Genomic DNA, 24697 nt, shown 5'->3' on the forward strand with positions numbered 1-24697 from the left:
AATACTATTTAGTATCTTCATTAATGACAGAAGACAGTGGGATTGAGTGCACCCTCAGTAGATCTGCAGGTGACACCAAGCTTGGTGATGCAGCTGATACACTGTAGGGAAAGGATGCCATCCAGAGGGACTTTGACAGGCTTGAGGAGTGGGCCTATGTGAGTGTCATTAAGTTCAACAAGCCCAAGTGCAAAGTCAGGCAGCTGGGTTGAAACAATCCCCAATATCAATATAGACTGGGGGATGAAGGGGTTGAGAGTAGCCCTGTGGAGAAGGACTTAAGGATACTGGTGGATGAAAAATTGGACACGAGCCAGCAATGTGCACTTGCAGCCCAGAAGGCCAACTGTTTCCTGGGCTGCATCAAAAGAAGTGTGGTCAGCAGGTTGAGGGAGGCGATTCTCCCTGTCTACTATGCTCTTACAAGATCCCACTTGGAGTACTGCATCCAGCTGTGGGGTCCCCAGTACAAGAAAGGCAGGGACCTGTGCAGAGGAGGTCGTGAACATGATCAGAGGCTGGACCATCTTTCCTATGAAGAAAGACTGAGAGACATGGCATTGTTGCCTGGAGAAAGGAACACCTTACTGCTGGCTTTCAATGCTTAAAGGGGGCTTATAAGACAGAAAAAGGCATTTTATGAAGGCCTGTAGTCACAGGACAAGGTACAATGGTTTTAAACTGAAAGAGGGTAGAGTTAGAGTAAACATAAGGAAGAAACTTTTTACGAGGGTGGTGAGACACTAGAACAGGTTGCCGAGAGGTCCCATCGTTGTAAATGTTCAAGGCCAGGTTGGACCAGGCTTTGAGCAACCTGATATAGTGGAAGATGTCCCTGCCCATGGCAGGGGGTTGGAACTAGGTGATCTTGGACAGTCCCTTCCAACTCAACAGTTCAATGATTTTATGAATCTATTAAATCAGTCTGAAATTGTGCCACTGAGGTAGTATTCTAAGGGCATGAGATCAAATTTTGAATATATCTAACATGGGCAAAGAAATTCAGCATGAACACTTTCTGATGACATCAGAGACGTAAACTATAAAAGTTTCAGTATAACTTCATTATAAATATTAAAGAACTTCAGGGAGGGCTGAGGTGCTATTCTCTGAACAAAGAAGAGGCTAGACATATCTGGGAATATGTGTTATATTTTTATATCACAGATTAATATTGACTTCTATTCCCTATTCAAAAACTTAAGAGAAACTAATAGTGCTCATTTCCCCTTCTTGGGCAGCTGAGAATTGGAGTCAAATCATACTGAACCTATTCAGAGAGGCAAAGTGGGATATCTTCGTATTTGAATTTCTAAAGGCTTCCTTTATGAATAGGTATACATAGACTATTAGACCATTTCACTTTAGAAGCTCACAAAACCTATCTGCGAACTGAATTGTACAGAGAAATGGTCAAATTTGCTGTGTAAATCAGTAACCAGCTGAAAGAAGAATAGATAAAAGCAAAAAATTTCAGAACCAAGATGCGCTTTCTCGTAGTCCACAGTACTTAAATTGCTGTAATTTTATGCCCCTTTTCTGCCCCTATTCCTGCTACTTAGGACGTTACTGATTCTAGGAGAAATCTAGAGAGGTCTATTAATCTTACTTTTTTAATGGATTAAATAAAAGCCCTGAAAGGCTTTTCATATAAGCAAATATACAGCATTTAAGGTTCATGCTTATTTTCTATAAATTGAAAATGTTGATCTGTGAGAGCTGGAAAGGCATGATCATAGACTGTGATTTACAATATAAAGGTCTGAAAGGTACATGGCCACCTCAATACTTTCCTAGGATTGGCAGATTGTCTCTAAATCTGCCAAAAATACTGAGTACAGCAGCTATTTGGATCTGTTTCTTTGAATATAGGAGAAAAGATGTCTCTCACAAACATGTCTTACTTCCTGGCTTATTTCAGGAACTGGCACACAAATGGAAAGTGTTTACTGACGTTTCAGAAGTGGTTGAGATGTCATTTATACAATGCCTTAAGCATAGACAGCTCTCACCAGCACTTCCCAGGCCTCCAGGTGTCCTGCCAGGACATCACTGTTCAAATTGTGCTTTACCTCAGAGAGATTTGTGTCCCCAGCATTGCAGCTACTCACTGCACAGCACATTGCAACTTTACTAGTAAGTTTTGGTTGGTTTTGTTGTTTTTTTTCCTTAGGATGGAGTCTTTTTTGTTTTCAAGTGGATTTTGGCAAAATTCTGCTGGTTTTTCATCCTTTGTTTCAAATCCTGAAGTTTTGGTTAAATAGAGCAGGGAACTGTGATATGGGGGCTTCCTAATTACTATCCTTTCTAATTATTGTGAATTCATTAGCAGCTGTTGTGACACAATCTGCAACCATTTCTTGTACTGTAAAAGGACATTAGAAAACAAATGGTGCCCAGGATCATGTGAAATAAGATAGTATTAATGAACCATGAAATGATCTTAACCAGTAATTTGAGAAGAGGGGGTGAAATGTTTATTTGAAAATTGTCTGTTATCAAGTACAGAAAGAAAAAAGTGAAACAAGAGACCCTCCCATGTCTTTATGTAGGTGTATGGCCCTCATAACTGACATGCCACAGCTGTTCAAGCACATGCATGTCTTGTACCTACAATGGATCCCCTCTATAGCTCTGCTGTCCCTTATGAACACAACTTGCACTGAAAACGTACTTGAAAAACCATTACTAGAGACTTCTGTAGAAGTAGAGTAGACAACCTTAGTACATCAGGTTATGATGCCATTATTAGATCACTTTTACTAACTGGACAAAGTAGTTTGAAGCACAAGCATAAATGGCCTGAGCACTAATGTACCTCAGTGTGCATACGTCTAATCAAATATTTCTGTAATTCATATAGATTATGTGAAATATTTATTAAACCAATTTGATAAAAAGGCTATTTCCATCACATAAATGACTATGCATGAAGGAGACACATATACACATACATATTTTAAATAACAGGGGGAAAAAAAACAATACTAATATGCAAATAGTCTTGGTTTTCTGCTTTTATCCTGACATGTAGTGTAGTTATGATCCCAAAATAGCTTAATTCATACTTTATTTATGAAATTTCTTACCTCAAAGTGGGCAAAATGAGTTCTAAATTTTTGTATAGCACTGCTCCAAGTACAAATACAGTTGATTCATCTAGTTCTGAAAAGAGCAAGAAGAAAAAGATTTTTAAACTCTCCTTCACAAGCTTTGATCAGCATAAAAACCTGTGAATACCATTTATCTTTCTAGTAGAAATTTTATTCTAAATAAACCATCATAATTTTGAATTATATCCTGGAAGGCTGTCATAAAGATGTAGCACTGTCAGGAATATATCAAAAGATTTAAACCAGTGAAAATCATATTTTCAAAAAATCCATCATTGTGTGCTGACATCCATGCTATTTCATTTACCTTTATAATTAAGCATTCTCAAAGACTGTCTTTAGACCTTAATGCCTAGCAAGTAAATTCTCTAATGTCAGATATCTACACTGCAATGGTGTTTGTGAATTGTACCTGAATCCAGGGTAATGTGCCTGCTGAGCATCACCTGGTAAAAGCTAGGTGACCTGTTCGAATGGCCCAGTCTGCTGGAGTGGAACACTTTCAGGGGATTCAGCAGAACTGCACTTCAGGTTACTTCATAACACCACAGGTGCAATCCTGTACACAATAACTAAGCTCTTTGGCACAGAAAAAAATGTCTACGATTTCTGTAGCATTTTTGTTCAAGATGCTAAGCCCCATCATTTCCCTCTGGGATAAGCTGTGGGTACTGGATTTCTTTTGAAGATGGATAAAATAACCACTTTATATCATACAGTGGTCCTATGAGACAAAGACTGAGTTCCCTTCTTAAAGCTAATACAAAATTAACATGCTGATATGCTTTTTTACCTGTTGACATAGGGGTGAAGATATTTTTTGGAATGACAACCCTGTCTTCTGAGTTTCGTGCCCAATCAACCATTCCTTTTCTTCCTTTCATAGGGAAATTGATGTCAGTTAAAACAGATGCAGCAGGAAGCTTCTGAATGCTAGCCACTAGTAAAAGAAATCACAAAATAAAAAAAAATTGTTTCATACTTTAAAGCATCATACAATAATAACAGTATAGCAATAACAAAATTTTAATAATACATTTCAAGAAAAGCAGGAATTTATAGGACATTAGCTGGCAGAGAAAGTGTAATCTTCTGTTTATTATGCACTTGTACTATGGATTAATTGTGTGGCATATAATTTGTCAGCTAGATTCTGATTAAGTTTCTTAACGAGGATTATTGAATGTACTGGTTTATACCCTGAAATTTACACTAAGGACATTGTCATGTCTTCACAGCAAATACTAAAATGATCAAATGTGACAATGAAAGGAAGAGGATACTGCAAGTTGCTTTGGGAAACATAACTGCTAGATACAGGCTAATGAAGCAATAACAGAGCTTTTATCCCCTATACAGGCACAATTTCAAGACAGACCCATTAAGGAGATTCAGATATTAGAAGACTTCATTGTTTCCACACATATGAGAGTAATATGGTATAGCACTTGATTTCTTTTCCTTGAAAGAATAATTTCAATTCTGAATTATTATTTTTTTTTCCATCTAAAAACCCCCCAACCCCCCAAACAAGATCAGTATTATATCTGTAACAGACATAGAAAGGCAGAAGAAATAGGTATCAAATCTAATAATAGGCAGTTTGGACTTTTGTTTACTCATTCTTATTTTCTCTGTTTTCTAACTCAACTATTATCTGGAAATCACTTTCATCTTTGCTGTGAAATCTAAGTATGACTCCACGGCAACACTCTTAGTGTCTGCTAAGACTCACACTACTTTTAAGGAACTGACAGGGCTGCAAGTACACTCAGAGAGATGATAACACGCCTGGAGCGCCAGCTCCATTCTTAATGTAAGCCATGTTGATAGCCATTTCCTGTGCAAGGCTCTTCCTAATCAATTTATGAAGAGGCTAATGTAGTTGGAAGAGTTTGGACATCAGGACTATACTTTGATCTGCATAATGATTCTGCTGCAAGGATTCTGCAAGGGGGCTAAATATAAAGACAATGGGGGACAGCTGTAAAAGCAATCAGAACAGAAAAATTAAAGCAGAAAACCATTAGGTGTCTCATCACTGGATTTTATTTGAAAGGAAACTGTAATTCAAATCCATGAGAAGAGGAAAATTAACAGGCTAACAATGTTAACTCTACAAATGTATTCCTTGATAACTGACTTTTAGTTTCAAATTAGACTGGTTATGTATTATAGAATCACATTAGTGAGGTGGTACTTGAGGTTATTTCAGGGTTTCATTATAAAACTATCATCAGGGCTTTACAATGCTAGTTACAATCCCCTCTGGGCTGAAATTGGCAAACACATTCCCAGACCTTAAGGGGATGCTTAGCCTTGTGAATTTTCAGGTGATATGTGGAGGGAGAGGCGTTCAGGTGTTTCAGAATTATTGGGGCATAAAATGGATTGCATGTTTACACGTGCAATCAATGGTTATACAGGAATACATTAACATTTTAAAAATGGATATTTTTCCATAGTTCTTAAAATGTAGAAAGATTTTTATTTTATTTACCACATAAATAAAATTAAACCCACAGTTATTTAGTTTTCAAAATTAAATATAACCTGTATAAGACAATATTGTTGTTGTTTTTTTAAATGCACAGTATTCATCTCTGTATCTACCTATCTATCTAATTAGCTAGAAGAGCTTTAATGTTTCATGCACGTTTTGGACGACAGTTCACTTTATTGAAATAGGAAATCAATGTTATTCAATGGAATTCACTCTGCAAAACAAAAAAACACTTTAGGACTGGATAAATGGTGAGAGTCTAGGACAGTACATCTCTGGACTCTGTCTATCTCTGTATTTTAAATAGGGCCATTCATCGTGGTACCTAAGCACTACTTAGAACCAAAGTTTCAGAAATATTGGTTAATATTTAGGTGATGGATAACACAAAACCTAAATATAAAAACTAAACATTTGACTTATGGCTTATATGCAATGATTATAAACATATTTATTTATTGGGCTGTGTTAGGTTTATGGTTGGACTCAAAGATCTTAAAGGTCTTTTCCAACCTAAATGATTCTATGATTTCATGATTCTATATATTCTCATACATGGTGGAGACAAACTTTTCTTCTATTCACAGTCAAGCAATATTTTATTTATTTATTTAAAAAAAAAAATTCACAGAAGATTTTGGATCTCTGCATAGACAAAGTGAGTACAGAGCACATATAGACCAATAGTTGAAACAATTTGCCAAAATTCTTGATCTATATCCTGCAAAGTCTGCCTCTTACAGCTTCGCACAGATTATTAGGTCCTTCTTTAGTCACTTTGCTGAATGATTCCAAGAGGATGTGCCTATAATGTCCAACATGGCACTGATGTTTGATGGTGTAAGATAATTTAATGGAATCTGACTGGAGGCAACTAGTTCAGCCCATAAGCATGGCCAGGTGGACATGTAAAACTGTTCCCACCTCTTTAGTGCCACTGTGAACCGTATTTTTTTGGTAAAAAATCTAATATACATATTAATTATTAGTCTACAACTCCTTTCAATGAGCTTGGAGCAGGACAAGCTGTATTTCCATTGTGAAATGTGGCTTTGTTACTCCCTAACTTAGTTTACATCTGTGTTATGAAATAGTTATTTATTGTGAGCACGAAAATCAGCAGGCCTTTTAGAGGAGAATGTGTATAATTCAGGTGCTGGGTCATTCACATGTCAGAAGCTCAAATGTCAGTTTCTTACACACAGATAATAACAGAATGACTTTCATTCACTTTGTACTTTGTTGTATTCTTATGTTAAGTTTGTATTAGAAAATAATGCTCCAAATACTGGAACTCAACAGTTCTGCAATTGCTGCAGAAGGGAAAAACGAAAGTTGCATTTTTTAATTTTTTTTAATTACCCTACCAAAACATCACATTCTGAACTTGTGATGCAGAAAACTAGCCAATGAGGATATTTACAGGCACTATGGCAGAAGTATTCTTGCTATTTATACACACACAGAAGTTGCATAATACTGGAAAAACAGTCAATGAGAATATTAATAAAAATGAGATTGTAAAGTGGAAAAGAAAGATGAAAAGAAAAAGATAAAGAAAAACTAAACCAAGATTGATCTAAGCAGAAGTTGAAGAAAATCTGCACGTGCCATTTTAAATTAAGGAATTTAAAATATAAAGCTTCCCATGGACACCAAATACAGCAAGTTTTATGGTCTCAGTTAAAACCATATTTGAGCTATTGCTGTAGTACATTTTTCTATTCCAATCTGACTACATGTTCTTGGAATATTTATGCTGAAGACATAATACTGACAAGTAACCTGCATGGTCACTCCTCAGATCACTCATAGTTTGGATGTGCCCTGTTCTATGTAGACACAATTAATTGAAACTTTCCTAGATGGAAAATTTTCTTTTTTGTTTATTTGTATTATGGCAGTTCCAGTGATATTCTAGGTATTGCTAACAATAATAATAATAAAAAAGGCTTTTGGCAGAAAAAAATTTGGAAAGTTTCATTGTAGAGAAACATGTTAAACATGTTTAGGGTGCAGAATACATTGCATTCTTTCATTCTCTGGACAGCCTCTCTTTTTGAGGCTCCTATATACTTTCAATTTTAAAGAGATACATACTTTCAATTTTAAAGAGATTCCCAAAGATTAAAAAAAAAAAAAGAAGAAGAAAAAAGTAGAAAAAGGAATCTCATCCATGGTACTTGACTGTATTCAACATTTGAAGAATGCAGGAGGTAGAATATAATCTTTATTTCTTCAAAAACACAGCACCATTATTCTTCTGAATCTTGCAGGTGGAATTTCTATGCTCAAGATGGAAGAAAACTTTACCCAGTTCTAAGCTGGAACACAGGAGAAAAAGCCCTTCTTTTTAGAATTCTTTAAGCTTTTTTTTGATGCACATTGGTATGAATTACAAGACAGTGGCTCAACTACACATCAGAACCCATACATATTTGATGACTCCATAATAATTATTGATTCAGAAAAATCTACTTAAGTAGTCTAGTCTAATCAATTTAGTGATTGCTTTGACCCCTAATGGATTCATTTTAATATCCTTTACAAATGCATCTCCTTTTGCCTTTATTTCATTTCCATGCTGCAGTTGCAGACAACCTGTTCAATACTACTCTACTGAAAATTTCGTAATTGGAAACTGCTAACTGTTCTTACTTGAGTAAAATAAAATATCTTTGGAACTGATGAACTCTAAGCTGATAGGAATGGAGAATTTTCTGTGACTATCCAAATGACCTGATTACACACAGTAATATGTGAATGATATTTAAGTGGTTTATTTGGAGCTGCACAGAAATGGTTAATTAATGTGTCAAGAAAATTCTGAGTGAAAAAAAATATTGTGTAGTTCTTGTATGCTAGCCCTTGTAGATTATGGCCTAGAATAGAAAAGCTGAAATGTGTTGTTATGATCCCTATAACCCTAAATGAGTTATAAGCTGCGTAGTGCAACTTCCAGTAGCTGTTTGACTGATCTGGATTGCTAAATAATAAAAGATAAAGCAACCAAATAAGTGGCATGAGTCATCATCACCTTCCCTTTATTATGCAACCATTAGCCTCTCATGTTCAAAAAAAATTGGCAACATTTCAGAGTCAGCCCCTTGAATAATATTAATCACCTTAGAACAGGAAATCAGATTCACTGCAAGGCATGACAGAAAAAATGACTGGATGTTTGCTCATGGACTAAACAGAACTCTAGTAGTGCTAAATTTATTTCTGGGTAAAATAGTCATGAATAGAACTGCCATTGCTACAAGTGTTCAGAATAAAGAATATGAAAGGATTTTTGTGTTAAAATTAAGAATACTGAGTATTTCTGCAAACATCTGTGTTAAGAAAACCCAACTAGAATCACATTTATACATATTAGAATTATTCTGTTGACCCTAACAGTAAAACTCTTGGTCTTCTGTAGAATAAATAAGCTTATTTGTCAGCTCATGTTGGATACACAGGGAACAAAGTCTTGCCTGGCTCATCATCAAATGGCCAGATGGACATGCTAGAGATGATATTCATAACAGATTTGCTCTACCCACTTAAACCCATCATTTAAAAGACAATTTGTATTAAACAGAAATGGTGATATCCCCTTTTCAAGGAGACCAATTTGTGGACCTCCAGATTTGCTATGGAACTCTGCATCTGAACAGGCCTGATGATCTTTAAAATTCTTCTATCAGTACATGGATAAATCCACCTCTTTAGCACTCACAAGATTATATGTAACAGAAGGACTGTGGTGAAGTGATATCCTCTTATATGAGCATAAGATCAACCAGGTACTTTTCCCTCTACTAGTAATACTCATGAAATCTCTTCACACTGAACCAACATTGAACAATTGTCAGAAAATAGGTAGAAAAAAGCTCCTAAGAAATTACAACTGAACAGATATACTACTTCTTAGGACTACCAACACAGAAATGATGTCTTCTTAAATTAGAACCCTGTTATGCCCTACTGCTCCATGGGAGATGAGAGGGATGTCCCTAGAATCCTGCTGTGCACTTGCATCCCTGTAACTCAACAGCCCGTAACAGCTACCTTCTGATTATTAAAGTTTTGGGCAGCAAGACACAGTATTGGTGTAGGCAGAAGCAGTAGGTGTTTCATAGATACTTTCACTAATCAGGCATGAGTTATGCATGAGTCCTTCCTTTGGTGTCAAGCAAATTGCGCCTTAAATGGGCTCGCTGCTTGAAGGTGAAGGATAATGCTTTAGGTTACTCAACAAGCTACCTTAACAGTGATCTCTGAATAATTCCCTTCTGTACTCCATAGAAAATGCAATGGGGAAGAGAGGTACCCATTACCTTTTTTGTTGCAAAATAATACATTTATTAGTAAAAAGCACCTTAGAGGAAATAATGAACTCATCTGTATTTTGAGCTTGCAGGCTGCTGCAGTGCTCTAAACAATGTGAAGAATAAGTAAAGACATGAGCAGTCACATAATTGTATGATGTTTTAATATGCTTCCAAAAGCCTGTAACAGAAGACAGTAATATGCTGCCATATCAATAATACGACTCGTATAATATTTAGGAAGTTAGAAAGGAGCATGGCTTCAGACAATGATCAGGATGCATTTAATAAACACTCAGATATCTTCTGGTACTTACATAATTAAAAAAATAATAATTTATATGGAGCAGGCAAGTGTTTCTTCTTGGTCTTGTGTACTTTTGTTGTTCAGTACCAAGTTCTGTATTTTAGGAACAACTCAGGAATATACTAATTTCAAAGACTCATAAAAAATCACATAGACATATGCATTCTCTTGAGAGGTTTCTGATTGCACATTTGTTATGATAAAAAATCTAACTTGATAAAATTAAAATAGGTGAAGCATAATATTACAATTCTTTTTCCAAATTTTCCTTGTTCTAGGAATGGGAATAAAAATGGAAAACAAAAAATTAAAAGCTCAAATGTTAATTAGAGCATTAAGAATTGTTGTTATGGATAATAGAATCTTTCTAAAAAAAAAATATGGAAACTATTTAAATTTAGTCCCTGAGAAAGAGTTAGTGTATAGAAATGGCTGTCGCATCACAGAATTTGTCCATGCACCAAATGTCCTATCAGCAGGTCCCCCTAGGCGAAAATATAATAATCTTAGCATTTTTATAATTTTTAATCATTGTTTCTATATACTTACATTATTGCATTCTGTAAGATGAATACAGCTATTTGCAGCTGGCCAATATGAATATAAAGAAAAAAATAACTTGTAAATTTGCAAATCTGAATCACAAGTTTTAAGAAAACCCAATTGATCTAGTCAAAATGTAAACAATTTTTTAATGAGCAGTCAGAAAAAAATGTGTTTCCATGATACAATGGAATGGTTTCCGAAATACGTGGTTATTCAGAAAAATCCTTTGAGCAAAACACGGTATGAAGTTGTACTTCATTAACTGGAAGACAACTCCATCTTCTGGGAGTTATATTGAAGATGAAGACATGAACAGCCAAAGAGACCCAGAGCCACATCCAAGGTACTGTGAGTTTCTGAGAGATTGTTTTTTTCCATTCCTCTTAGTATTACTGTGTGTTCATGCTACTAAGACTAAGTGTTCCCTTAGCCACCTTTGCCTTGTCATAAAGCACTTCTCAAGGAAAAGAAAGACATGGCATAAAGCGAGATGGAGGCTGATGCAGGAGATAGAAAGAGTTGGCATTTAAGTGCATGACTTTTAATGTTACATACACAATGGTGAAAACCATGGTAATACTGAGGAGGCAAGGCCACCTGCAACACTATTTAAGATCGACTGTGCTGGGAAGCTGCAGAAACCATTTTTCAATCACTAAAGTGACTGGCAAAAGTGTCTGTGCTGGTGATTCTAGCTCATAATGAGAGAAAAAGAGAGTGAAGCTGAAGCTGATTTTAAGGTAGCAAGCTCAGAAGGTGGGAATGATGATGAAGCTGTCACCAGAGAAAGGGAGAAGGAAGAAAAGCTGAGAAAGAGGTATAATTTGTATATTTATCACGTTTACTGATGATTAGATATCCACTAAGAACTACTTAAAAGATAGACAGGAATTGCCAGAGAACAAGAGATCAGTAAGGAGGCAAACAGACATGAAAATCATTAGCAGGGATTTTTTTAAAATATTGTCTCAACATTACATTGCTTGGGGAGATGATGAGCAAGGGTAGAATGATTGCTTCCCAGAAGCAGAAAATTGAAGCAAAGGAAAGATGGCCATTGTCTTTGCCTCTAGGGAAATGGCAACTGAATCCTATAATTCAGAAATCTAGAAAGATGTGAACTAAGTTATGCAGGATATTGAAAGGTGATACGAGAAGTGAAATCTCATGCATGGAGATAGAAGATTTGATGTAGAAAAGCCACAATGTGAATCCATATATGTTTCTAATCACAATATTTTGTAGCAGACTAGAAACATCTCTATTACATTTTATTATTGAACAGCTTTTTAAATCATACAAAATGGCAACTTGAAGAACTTTCAGATACAACTATGAGCAAATTAAAACTGAGAGAACTGTAAATTACTCTGGCATAGAATCTCAGAGCAATAATAGTATGGAAGTGGCTAGTAATACTTAAGTACAGCCTGATCAAAACCCGTATCCTTCAAAACAGTAGATATGGAAGAAATGCTTGCAGGTAGCCCTCATTTTTACAGCACTTCACCAGGCATGTACAAATTTCTCCATATGCCTTCCCAGAAATGATCCAATCAGAGCATCTCAGTGCCTTTATACTTCAGCTCCATTAAGACTGAGATATCAGACAAAGCAGCAAGCAAGATCCTCAAAATGCTCAAGCCTGTAGCTATACTGGTCAGCTTTACTGATCAGACTGGTTCCCTCATTAAATGCATCTGCAGTTGCTTTCTTCTTTAAAAGCTGGTCAAGTCAGAGAAAGCATTGCTGGTCTAACACTGCCTGTTAGACTACTGAACTAATGTTTTTAGCACTTGGATTAGGAAGGTCTTAGTGTGATTACCTCCCCCTCTGAAGAGGCGATCCCCGTCTGAAGGAATTATAAATCATACGTTCCTCACTTTGGATGAGAATATCCATTAGGATTCAAGGCTATCACCATCAAAACCTTCAGCTATCTAGGAGGAAAGGAGGACTAAAACTCTATTTGAATACTCATTTGACAACAGACACAACACATAAGCCAAGGGTTCAGAAGAAAGGCAGATTTGCTTAATTCATGCCAGATAACTGAGAGGTGTCTCAAATTAGTGCTTTACTAATTTCTTTACTAACTTAGGAGACAGAAAGAATTCAGTCATAAGCGTAGCATTTCCTGGTCATTTCTCTAGTGGGTATCAAATCATTTCTCTAGTGGGTATCTTCCATTCTGAGTTTTGTGTTCAACTGAGTACCAAGGTGCCATAAGCCGGTGCACCCCCATCACACACATACCTCTACAGCTTTAGCTGCTGGTGCTCAAAATCAGCTCTGATAATGCAAATGTGTAACTTCGATCAGACTACTGTGAAAAGGGCTGTGAGAAGTGGGGGTCCGTGCCCCTTCACTCAGGAGCTACACTTAAGCTGAATCAGCTTTGTTTGTGTAAGCTATGTACTTTGGTTTTTTTAACCTTGACCTGCAGATTTGGAATCAAGGTCAAGCAGCCTTGGAGCTGCTTTTTCACTATGGGCTTGCCTGGAGACCACTGGACCAAATCCTGATCCTGACACTGTGACTTGACTTCCTGGCTTGATGTCAGCTCTGCCTCATCACTATGGATTCGTCTAGTGATCTGAAATATTAGCTGGGCCTGGCTATCGTCACAGACCTCCTCTGCTCATTTCGTTTGAGTGCTGTGGGACCTTGACTTTTCCAGCAAGGCCACTGTGCATGTCCTGCTGTCTCCTGGTTTCCCTCATAGAGCAGCCCACTCTTGCTTCTCTCTGAACCAGCACTTCATAAGCAGGTGCTACAATGTCTACATGGTTAATGCCTTTAAGACAGGCTTGAGCAGAGTCATGCAGAAAATGTGAAAAAGAACTGTTAGAAACACAGGTCTCCTGTGTCTCAGCTTCATGTTCAAGCCATGATTCTAACTGTCCTCACAGGAATTCATAACCAGGTCTTTGTTTTCTGGAGGCATCTCTAATTCATCTTGAATGATCTCCATGGAGGAGATAAAGTGGATTAAGATTTGCTTAAGGGATTGTAAAACGTCTTGGGGCACTGTGATATCTAATTGTCAGGATAATGCACACATACTTTATTTAGATTGTTTACATCATGCATGGCACAACAAAAACTCACTACCTCAGTGGGACATATAGACACTATCCAATATAAGTAGTAAGTAATACTAATTAGGCTGAGTTTGATTTACGTGCTCACATTGTTGAATTCTAAATTAACTTTAATAACTCAGGAGAAATATCTCAAGAGTTACTATGGTCATTTCAATAAAACAACTGCACAATGAGGAGATGGTTTAAAAAATATCTAACTAGAAAACTGGGACTATAAAGAATGACAGGGCTTGGTTATTATAAGCTGCTATAACACAATCACATGAATCACTATGGCATGCAGACCTTGTGCTCAGCTCTTGTTATCCAATTCTGGTCATCCCATCTCCAGCATCCACTGCTTCTTCCCTCCCACTCCCCTCAAATAAGAGACTTTTCATATTTATCAAGGCTGTGGGAGGAGGAATCAAAAAGATCCAAGCAGCTAAGAAAGGAATGAAAACCAACAGCCAACTAGTCAACTAAGTCGAACGTTGTATCATTATTGTTTCCCTTGTTTGAATTCAGGTGCCTTACATGACCATTAATTTTGAATGCAGTTGACAGAGAAGGATAGGGATGCCTTATTAGGGTTGCTTGTGTTGCCTTCCCAGGATTTTAAAAAATCATGTGTCAGGTCCTGCACTTGGGTCCCAATAACCCCATGCAACATACAGGCTCAGGGAAGAGTGGCTGCAAAGCTGCCTTGCAGAAAAGGACCTGGGGATGCTGGTCAAAAGCCAGCTGAGCACGAGCCAGCAGTGTGGCCAAGTGCCCAGGTGGCCAAGAAGGCCAAGAGCATCCTGGCTTGTATCAGAAACAGTGTGGCCAGCAGGACCAGGGCAGTGATTGTCCCCTGCACTTGGCGCTGGTGAGGCCGCACCTCGAATCCTGGGTTCAGTTTTGGGCCCTCACTCCAAGAGGGACACTGAGGTGCTGGAGCGTGTCCAGAGACGGGCAGCGGGGCTGGGGAAGGGTCTGGAGCACAGGTGTTATGATGAGCAACTGAGGGAACTGGGGTTGTTTAGTCTGGAGAGGAGGAGGCTGAGGTGGGACCTTATTGCTCTCTACAACTACCTAAAAGGACATTGTAGTGAGGTGGGTGTTGGTCTCTTCTCCCAAGTAACAAGCTACAGGACAAGAGGAAACGGCCTCAATTTGTGTCAGGGGAGTTTTAGATTGGATGTTATGGAAAAAAAAAATCACTGAAAGGTTGGTGAAGCATTGTAACAGGCTACCCAGGGAGGTGGTGGAATCACCATCCCTGGAGATATCTTAAAAATGCGTAGATGGGGCGCTTGGTGACATGGTTTAGTCATGGACTTGGAATTCCTGGGTTTATGGTTGGACTTGATGATCTTAAAGGTCTTTTCCAACCTAAATGATTCTATGATTCTATGAATCTGTCATTCTATCATCTGAATTTTCTATATATTGCATACTGAGATTAAACTGCTTTTTAGGAATAGTGGATTAACCCTTGCCTGTGAGTGAGTACATAAAATGCAAGCACATTACTCCTGAGCTCAGTGCCAAAACTAATCACAGAATCTGGTCAAAGTATTTAATTCAAGATATACCATAGCATTATGCCTACAGCAGATAGGCTTCACATTCTTAAAAAGTCTATTCAGATTCAGACCAGCTTTTCAGGTGCTCTTACAGTGCCTTCAGTTTTTCCTCTACATGCAGGAGAGAACTACCACTTTGGACAGCTAATCTGTAGAAACTACTGTGAATAAGACATCTCTGGTTTTCCTGAGGCATGACAGATGCCATCAAAAGGTGTCATAACCATGACTGGCTCTGCAACTTTTGCATTACTAACATATATACCTGCTATGACTCTTCTGTCTCTTTGGCACTACATCCGATCTGCAACCTATTTTCTGCTACAGTTATTCCAATACAAATTTTGGTTTTATTGCTATTGTTACTTCTTTAATTTCTTGTTCTGTTCAATGCAGTATGGTTATGAAATACATATTCAGAATAGGCATCCCCCAAGCTGAAACTATAATGCTTTGGCTAACTATCCCTTATTTCCTGGAAATACTGCCAGTAGGTAGAAGCTCTATAAAGTTAAAATACAATTCTACAATGTGGAATACTCCATAAAACACATCTATATCTATAAGATAAAGCAGAAAGGAAGAGTTTACTCCAGACTGTTTTCACACATTATTTCATTACAAATTGTGAAATCTTTTTAAATAGAATATCATGAATGCGAAATATGGAAATAAGCAGGGATGGAATTGTTGTTTTCTATTAAACTATAGTTTTTTGGGATGCAAAAAGACAACACAATTCCTTCAATTAATTTCCTGTACCTGAAAGTACTAACACAGAGTGACTGAATTTATATGCCAGAGAAGCTATTTATTTACTGAAAATCTCTGCAAATTCTGTTAAAAATAATCTATGCTTTTAGTCTTTCAAAATCATTCATCATTAAGTATTCTACAACCAAGTACAGTTTTGCTATTACTGCCATGCCATATTTGGGATAACTGTCATTATGTCCACAGTCAGATCTAGGAGATAGCCAGAAATAATATATTTCTTGCCTTCTAATAGTATTTGACCACTTACAGATCATAATTCACAGACAAGGTGGCTTTCCTAGTACAAATCATTCCCTGGAGAACTGGACGATAAAAAGTGCTATTTTACATTATCCTTTTTTTGCCACCATATCCTGATTATAGCATTGATACCCAACAAACAGTATCTTGCACGATGCTGGGAAAAAAAATGCCTTTTTTCCTTTCAGTTATTCCCCCCTCTTTGTTCTGTGTAGTTTTTACAGTGTTATTGCTTTTATAGAATATTTTTGATGTACTAAATGGGTTTTCTGCCCCTAATCCCAAAACATCTAAATGGTGCTTTATTGGAAACCAAACTAACTGCACTCTGGTGGCAAACATTCATATCAATTTCTAAACTCAATGAAAGAGGAACAAAGTTAAGGGTCAGTGTAAGAATGCTCAGTTATTTGATAATATTTCAAAGCAGTAACTTTTTTGTAGAAGTACAGATGTAGACAGCATAATCAAGCATATTTGATATGAACTGTGGCTATTAATTATATCTTGATGATTTAAATATTTGAGTTCTACAGTTACACTATATTTATTGCAAAGGGACATCTGAATGGTAGCGAAGTATTTTCAAAAGGTGCTCAGTGTCATCATTCAGCAAATGAGACTTTCAGTGCATGTGCTGAGACAACGTACTGATTGCACTGCTTGGAGCAAGAAGTTAATCAGACATAGTATAATTTTTTTCCCCAAACTTACACCAACATTCACTAAACATTAAAAAAGGAATTGATGAGAATTTAGCATAGCAATACAAGAAGTAAAAGCAGTTAAGTGAAACAGCTAATTTAATCACATTAATAGGAATAAACAAATATTATTCAACAGAGGTATATATGATTGGAAATTACATAAAGACAGGAGAAGAGGGTGACAGAAGTCCTTAAACAAAACCTGTAACTATGGTTTTATAAATAATCCCTTGGTTAAACTAAGAACAAAGAAACCTCACTGGAACAGTAAATTGACCTTGCTTTCCTTACAGTCCTGAGAAAACCCTAGCCACCAAGTACAGAATAATTTTCTCCTTTAGTACAAACCTCAATACACTATAGACTTCATCTGAATGAAAAAAATCCTACCTATTTAGATATTTCTGCTAAATGAAACTATTTCAACATGAATGATGGTAATATACACACTGAGTCCTAATGTTTTTTACCTTGAAGAGGTTCAAATGCTGTGAAGAAACAAAATAGTGTTTTGGCAATTTGGCAATTCTTAGCTTATCAGACAACCTGTGATAACTGTCCGTAAGTTATGGACAAGGTAACATAACTTTAATTAAGCTGTTTTAATGGAATGTTTGGCTTTTTTCCAGTGAAGCACTAAATCTAAAAAAAAAAATATCTAAAAAATACCTAAAAAACCCTGCAGGTCTAATAATTCCATTTCACACTCAGCTACAGCTAGAAGAGTCTTTACTAAAAATTACTAAAACCAGTGACAGTGCCGATTAATGTGAACATAGAGAATGCTGAGTGACAGGTAAAAATTTGGATCCAGCAGCTGGTGCTATCAATAGAAATTATAGCCATAAGAAAGAAAAATCCATAAAAAGCACACATGTGACTCACTAGACAGTCTCCCTCAAACCATATATTAAAAAGCCAACAAATATGATGTTAGATAATGGAAGGATTAACCCAACTATGAACAGAAGAAAATATTCTAACAAATGCCTACATGAAGGAAAAATGGCCATACAGCATTACTTGACTCCTTGTTTTCTAAGCTTTAAAAGAAAATTCCTAAATGCATGCTTCAGGTACATTCAAAGAACAAATACATATTTAGCAAACCCCCTCTAATGTCTTGCAGAATAAAATGGTAAACAGTACAAACATAAACACTTCAAACTTCTCTGAGCTTTGCTGTTGAATACCACTTCTAAGTAGATGAACTAGTGCCATATTTTAATGTCTTACCCTATTGATGTGCAGTCTTTATGATTTCAGTTTATCTGAAATCTATAATTTTAACTTCTGAAAATTATTTCTAAGTACAACCAGGAATGTAACATAGGTGATGTGGTATAAAATCACCAGACGTGTTTTCCAGTAGTGGAACTTTTCATCCAAGAAACATGTATAAGTTCAATTTGGCAAAGTTAAATGGCAGTCATTTTGTAGAAATTAACTTTTCTTTGTGCGTTGTTGGCTGTGAATGGAGACCATTATTTTTCATTGCCTAGATAGTGATGCAATTTTCAAAGCTAAACGAGCATTGAAAGCATTCATTCTATGCTTCTGCAATGAATAATCTGAGATACCTAATGGCAAAACGAGACATTCCCTTTAATCTTTATGAACATATTGTACCCTCTTGAGGTAAAAATGAGAAAGGAGGGGATAAGCTTGCTTTATTCTTGATAAATGTTCCCTCAGAAACAGGAAAATCTTGTACGTGCAGATGTAGCAGCCTGCCTGACTGCCAGTCCCTGAAGATCCAATCATCCTGATGACTGTCCCTCAGTTTCTTCCCCTTGGGCAGACCACTCTGTTTTCATTCCTCTGCTTTATTGGAGATGAGATTTTGGTGCCAATATAGGAAAGAAAAATGTTTCACCAAAGGGCACAATTTATACCCATATGAATGGATTTCTAAGTATTTGCTTTTCAGATCAGCTCACATTCTAGCTATGCTACAACAGGACCGGAGACATGATTTTCTGGAGAAATTACTATACTAATATGCTATTTTCCCATAGATGTACTGGAAATCTACCTTCTTTTATGATACTCCATGGAAGACAGTATGAGGCCATAAGATTTTAATAGCAATGTATTACAAAAAATGACATGTAACTAACACCGCTAACTATTAGCTAATGTAATTGGCACTAAAAATGGAAGACCTTAGAAGGTAGACAAAAGAATTCCACAAAAAATAATCTTTAAAGGACAGCATAAGCTTTGAACTACAGATTATAGGAAAAGTCATTCATGTAATGAGAGAAAACATCTTTTCTATAAGACCATTTCCCAAACTATATTGTTAAAAATCCGCAGTAGAATGATCCTCTGATTTGTATCACAAACCTTATCAAAGACCCTCTATCTCAGCCTTGAGCCAGAGCAGCAAATAGGGTCCTAAAACTCACAGTTGAAGTCAAGGGAAAGCAAACCAAAACCCAAGAAATGGGTTCAGAAATCACAAAGCACAAAAGATAATTCATAGCTTTCAGACCCTGTTCTTGATTTCAGCAAACCCAGTACTTGGATCCTTTGAGATACTTTAAACTATCTTGCTGACACCGTTAGCTCTGTTACCATAATACAATCTCATCTGAACAGAACTGCAGAGACGTACATAGTATCTTTGGTCTGCATACTGAAGTCCAACTCTCCATATAAAAAAAAAATATAAAAATTACACAGGCACAACAATTATATCTGTATGTTTACATGGCTTTGAAGTTTGATCTCAGAAATATCTTATAGCTCCAGTGCCAAAATAATTATTTACCATAAAAATACTATTCTCTGATATTAATAACCCACTATCACCTTCATGAAACTACCATTAAAAATGAAAAATGCTTATTCAGTTTGTTAGCTCAATTGTTACGTTAATTTCAGGCTATGTGGTTTGAAAGAGGCAGATCTGTACTGCTATTTGGAATGAAAACCTAGGGTCACCACTGAGGAAATCATGTAGTTTTTCAACACAGCAGGCTGATTTGTCTAATATTCTGGGTAAAAGTTTTTTGACCCCTTTTCTGGTGTTTGTTTGTTTGTGGGATTTTTTTGTTGGTGTTTTGGTTTGTTTAAGTTTTGGTTTTGGTGTTCTGTTTGAGTGTTTGCGCTTTTTTATATTATTTATTCCCCCCTCCCTTGAAAACCCCAAAAATGAAAACAAACTTTGGCAGCTGGTATGTTACATCCTTAGCTTGGTATAAACTATGCTACCTCCACATTCATAACAGAGCTGTGTTTTGGGTAATAGACCTATCTCTGACACACTGCAAGTAACATGCAGAGTTAATAGCTGTCTCAAGTCTTTGTACGTAATATTGCCTGTTGACTCCAGAGTCTCAGACAGGAAATCAGTCTGCTTCCACTGCCTTTTGCTCATTTTTACTAGCTGAAATTCCTTGGGTTTACTCCTATTTATATTTTGTGGGGGTTTACTTTAATTCTATTTAATTTTCCTGCTTTTGTTTTCAGTAGTGAGTAACACAACCCTGTAGAATTCATTAAAACTGAGGGTGAACTTTGGTATTTACAATACTTAGCCACACCAGCTCTAGCTGACCAGCCCTAGCTGATGTACCACCAGATGCTGGCTGGGCATTCATGCTGACTGCCTTACAGGGATACAAAATCCCAGAATGAGTCACCTGCTCGTGCAGAATTGCATCTTGTTATCAGACTGTAACACTCTGGTGGTGCCTCCCCTGTTTGACAGGAGGACTGTATTGTCTGGCATATCTTGACACCATACTTCACTGAATATGATTGTTGCCTCTTGGGCACTACCTTACTATGAAATGATAATACTCCCTGTGTGTGCATTTACCCCATTAACTCAAAGCTGTCTCCAGAGACTCTTAATTTCTATCCCCTTAAGCCTCATTCTACTTAGAAATTGTTGGAAGTCACCTTAAGATGCAGCTGTCCAAGGCAAAGAAGTAAACAAACTCAGATAATTCATTTCTCAGGGCAACACTTAAGTGCACCTGCCTAAAAATGGCCTGTCATAAACTGGATGATTCCTTTAGAAAACATCAGCTTTTAATTGTTCATGTAGGAAGGGGCCTATAAACAGAATGATTCAGAAAAGAGTTTACAGAGGTAGAAATTTAGAAATTATGTAAGAATCTAAGACACATATACTTAAATGCTGTTAAAAGCTATTTCCACAAATGGGCTGCAGGCACTGCTTTCTGTTTCAGTTGGAGGCATTTTTTTTTTTTTTTAATTAGACTGAAGCCTGGGTATCTGTACATTTTATAGCTTCCATTTCTTTAGAACCCTTTACTCTACTGTATCCTACTTAATATAAGGTAGTGAAGGGAAACACTTTAGATTATTCCATTTTCCCGTAGAACTGTTTAAAAATACTGAACGGTTAATTTATTTAACTTTTCCTTTAACAATAATTAATAAATTGCATACACAAAACTAACTATTGAATTATGACTATTACTTAGAATATAGCCATAGAATTAAGTTGGATTTTTATCTATATTTATGAAGATTGTTTGCTAAAGATTCATACAGCCATTCCCCTGATATTAGTAATTTTTTAATCTTAAGTAACTGAGAGCCATATTTCCTTTGGATCCCTGAGCATGCAGTTTAGAAAAGAGAGGAAGAAATCTGCTCTTTTATGCACTGTTCACAGCTAAGTTTTCAGGGAATGTGAATCATTTAATAAGCTTATTTGATATTGAGAAAGAAATATGAGCTCTTGATCATGTACAGGCACTAAATCAGACACTGTGATGAGCTACACCTTCAAAATATATGTGCAGTTTTACTCCTTTAATCAGTGGAGAAAGCTTGAGCGTTCTGAAAGCCAACATACTGATCTGATCAAGAAATTGCTGAGGCTGCTGTGAAGGAAATAATATAAATATATATATAGGTGAAGCAGAAGTATATAAGGGTATAAAAAAATTCCAATTCACCTCTCTGTAGTTTTCCTATTCTTTTGTCTATTTTTCTCTGTTCCTTCTGGTAGCTTTTACCGACCAGACGATTGTTACATACGGTTTGAGCAAATGAAGGATATAGAAACAGGAGAGTGGAGTGACACTGGCTGTGTATGAATCTTGGGAGTTGAAGGAGTTTTTGAGGAGTGAAGAAAGAAGTGTGACAGATGCCCACTTTCACATTAACAAAGCATCTGCTCAGCAGGCAGGGTAAAGGTTTGGGGCAGGAAAGACTGATGAGCTACATCTGAAGAAGTGCAATATTAGACAATGAAAATGGGCAAAAGTATATATAGCAAAATTACGTATTAATATAAAAGAAAAAATTGTTAGCTGAATATTGCTGACCTTGGTGTATATTTTATTAGTTATTCAAAAGCTAGGTAGAAATCTGAAGAGAATATAAGTGCTCTATGAATTAAAGGGGACTTGGTTTTTCTATCTATTAGGAATGCATTTCATTGCAAAACATGCATTGACTTATTTTTTTTCCTTGAGAAAATTTGTTCTTGACAAAATCAACCATAATTATATTAATCATTACAAAGGTATTGTACATCACATGATATAAGCACATCAACAATGATATACCACGAGGAATGATTCCTGATCATCTGCTTAAAAATAACAAGTGGAATCCACACAGTGGTTCCTTAAAAGTGAAAGCTGTACCCTTAAATTTTTCTTTGTGAAAACACGGGGCATTCTGGAATAACTTGATGGAAACAGGAGAGAAATCTGTATGGCTGTTTTGGGTCATTCTATGGAATTTCCATTTTCATTTGTCTGACAGAAATGACTTTCTTTCTATTGGGAGAACATGTTGAAATTTTACCAGCTGAATTTTTATTCACCACAATTATCCACTTTAAAATTCACAATACTGTGCTTTAGCACTACACAGCCTCAGAACAAGCAGTAATTTCAGTACAAACTAATTCTGAGTATATGTGAATGCAGTTATTAAAATAGTTTTTTCCAAACTGAAAATTTCAGACATGTTCTTTACACTTTTTGATGAGTTATTATCAATGCTGTGGCTTTTTTTCTGTATCTTTAATATATTACAAAAAAGACCCTTTCAAACATTAAAACAAATTCAGTCCCTTGGTATACTTTAAGCTAGTATGATATTTATGATATATAAGAGAGAATCTTGAGTGCTGCATTTAAGGTACACATCACTAACTCTGACAAAAAACAATCAAACAATAAGCAGACTAGACAGATGCTATTAGGGTATGTAAACAAGTCATATAATGTGGAGAGGCTTCGTGAAATTATGAACAGGATCTACAGTTTAGAAGGCCTAAAAATCTTACTTGGGAAAAGGTGAATGAACCCACAGTAACAGACAGAAATCCAGCTTGCTCATTTTCTAGTTCTAGCTCAGGTGTACCATTGCTAGTGTCTTACAGCTAGAGTAGGTACGTCTTCTGAAAGCTCCTTTGGTCACTAAAATTCCTACATACCTCTAGCTAGGACTGGAAAATTTTAAGATACACTCCACAAGCCTACAGGATTATTTAACCTTTTGGTGCAAATTTCATGGATATGAACGTGGAATGGAAGATTGAAGGGGGAACAAGAAAGTATGCAAAAACATAAAACAATGGACACTTTTAAAATAATTTTCTCCCCTATGGCATCCTAGACTGTCTGTGAAGGCAGAAATTAGACTTTGTTCTCTGCCAATATTTATACAGCTTATCTAAGCAGATCAGTGTGAAGTCTTAAATTCTATGTTAATTACTATACTGGGTCAGATTACTCATCAGAGTACCAGTGTTGTAGTAGCCATTTTTAAGTAGAGAGATAACAGATAGAAGCTGATTTATGCATGGAAGCATGGCTTGGACCTCTTCATTTTTTTATATAATATTCATCACAGCTAGCTGCATTCACCACATAGATATCTACTTGTTTTTATTTTAATCCTCTTAAAACCTTGGCCTCTTGTTTATTCAGAATTAAAAGTGCTAATGTATAGTTTAGTTAAGAATCTTCACTTTTCCTGTGAGCAAGATTTAACAGAAATGTCAGCCTAGTTTCTCTTTTCATTCACTTTTCAGTTGCGTACGTCTAGTCCCTTTTTAACAATTTGTTGTCAAATATCTATTCTAATAATTCCAATTCTCAATGGTTTTTTTGGTTGTTTGTTTTTGTTTGGTTTTTTGTTTGTTTGTTTGTTTGTTTGTTTGTTTGTTTTGCTTTTATCATGCAGCTCTGAACCTCTGTGTGTCTACAGGTTTTATTTACTCACAGCTTAGCACTCCTCTTTGTTTTAGATGACATGAATCATTCAAACCTAAGCTAGTGACTGGGCTGTTTTTATAGCCAGTGGAAGAACTTCCAGAAGGCAACCTATGCCCTTACTTTAGATGTCTGAGGTGGTATGAATTGCGCTCCTGGGCAGTAGTTTGTCTTGACCATAAAAGAAGCTTTGGGTGGCTTTGACAAACTGTGTGATGCTTAGAGGAAGTAAAATGAATCCCAACCATGTAATCTCAACTGAAAAGAGCATTGGAAATGATGGTTACTGAAAATTAAAAGAAAATTCTGTA

At 36.4% G+C, this 24697-nt stretch overlaps 1 protein-coding gene across 5 annotated transcripts in view; it reads right to left on the reverse strand.

Moving 5' to 3' along the window:
- ADGRB3 (adhesion G protein-coupled receptor B3) overlaps positions 1–24697 on the reverse strand; it is a 466036-nt gene that overhangs the window by 198535 nt on the left and 242804 nt on the right. For all 5 annotated transcript variants that reach the window (XM_055714746.1, XM_055714747.1, XM_055714745.1 and 2 more), the window contains 2 exons: positions 3907–4053; positions 3090–3165 (listed from right to left, as the gene is read on the reverse strand). In XM_055714746.1, the coding sequence (XP_055570721.1) occupies positions 3090–3165; positions 3907–4053 (223 nt within the window). The remainder of the gene's footprint in view (positions 1–3089; positions 3166–3906; positions 4054–24697) is intronic.

Source organism: Falco cherrug, chromosome 6 (assembly GCF_023634085.1).
Source record: "Falco cherrug isolate bFalChe1 chromosome 6, bFalChe1.pri, whole genome shotgun sequence".
NCBI lineage: Eukaryota > Metazoa > Chordata > Aves > Falconiformes > Falconidae > Falco > Falco cherrug.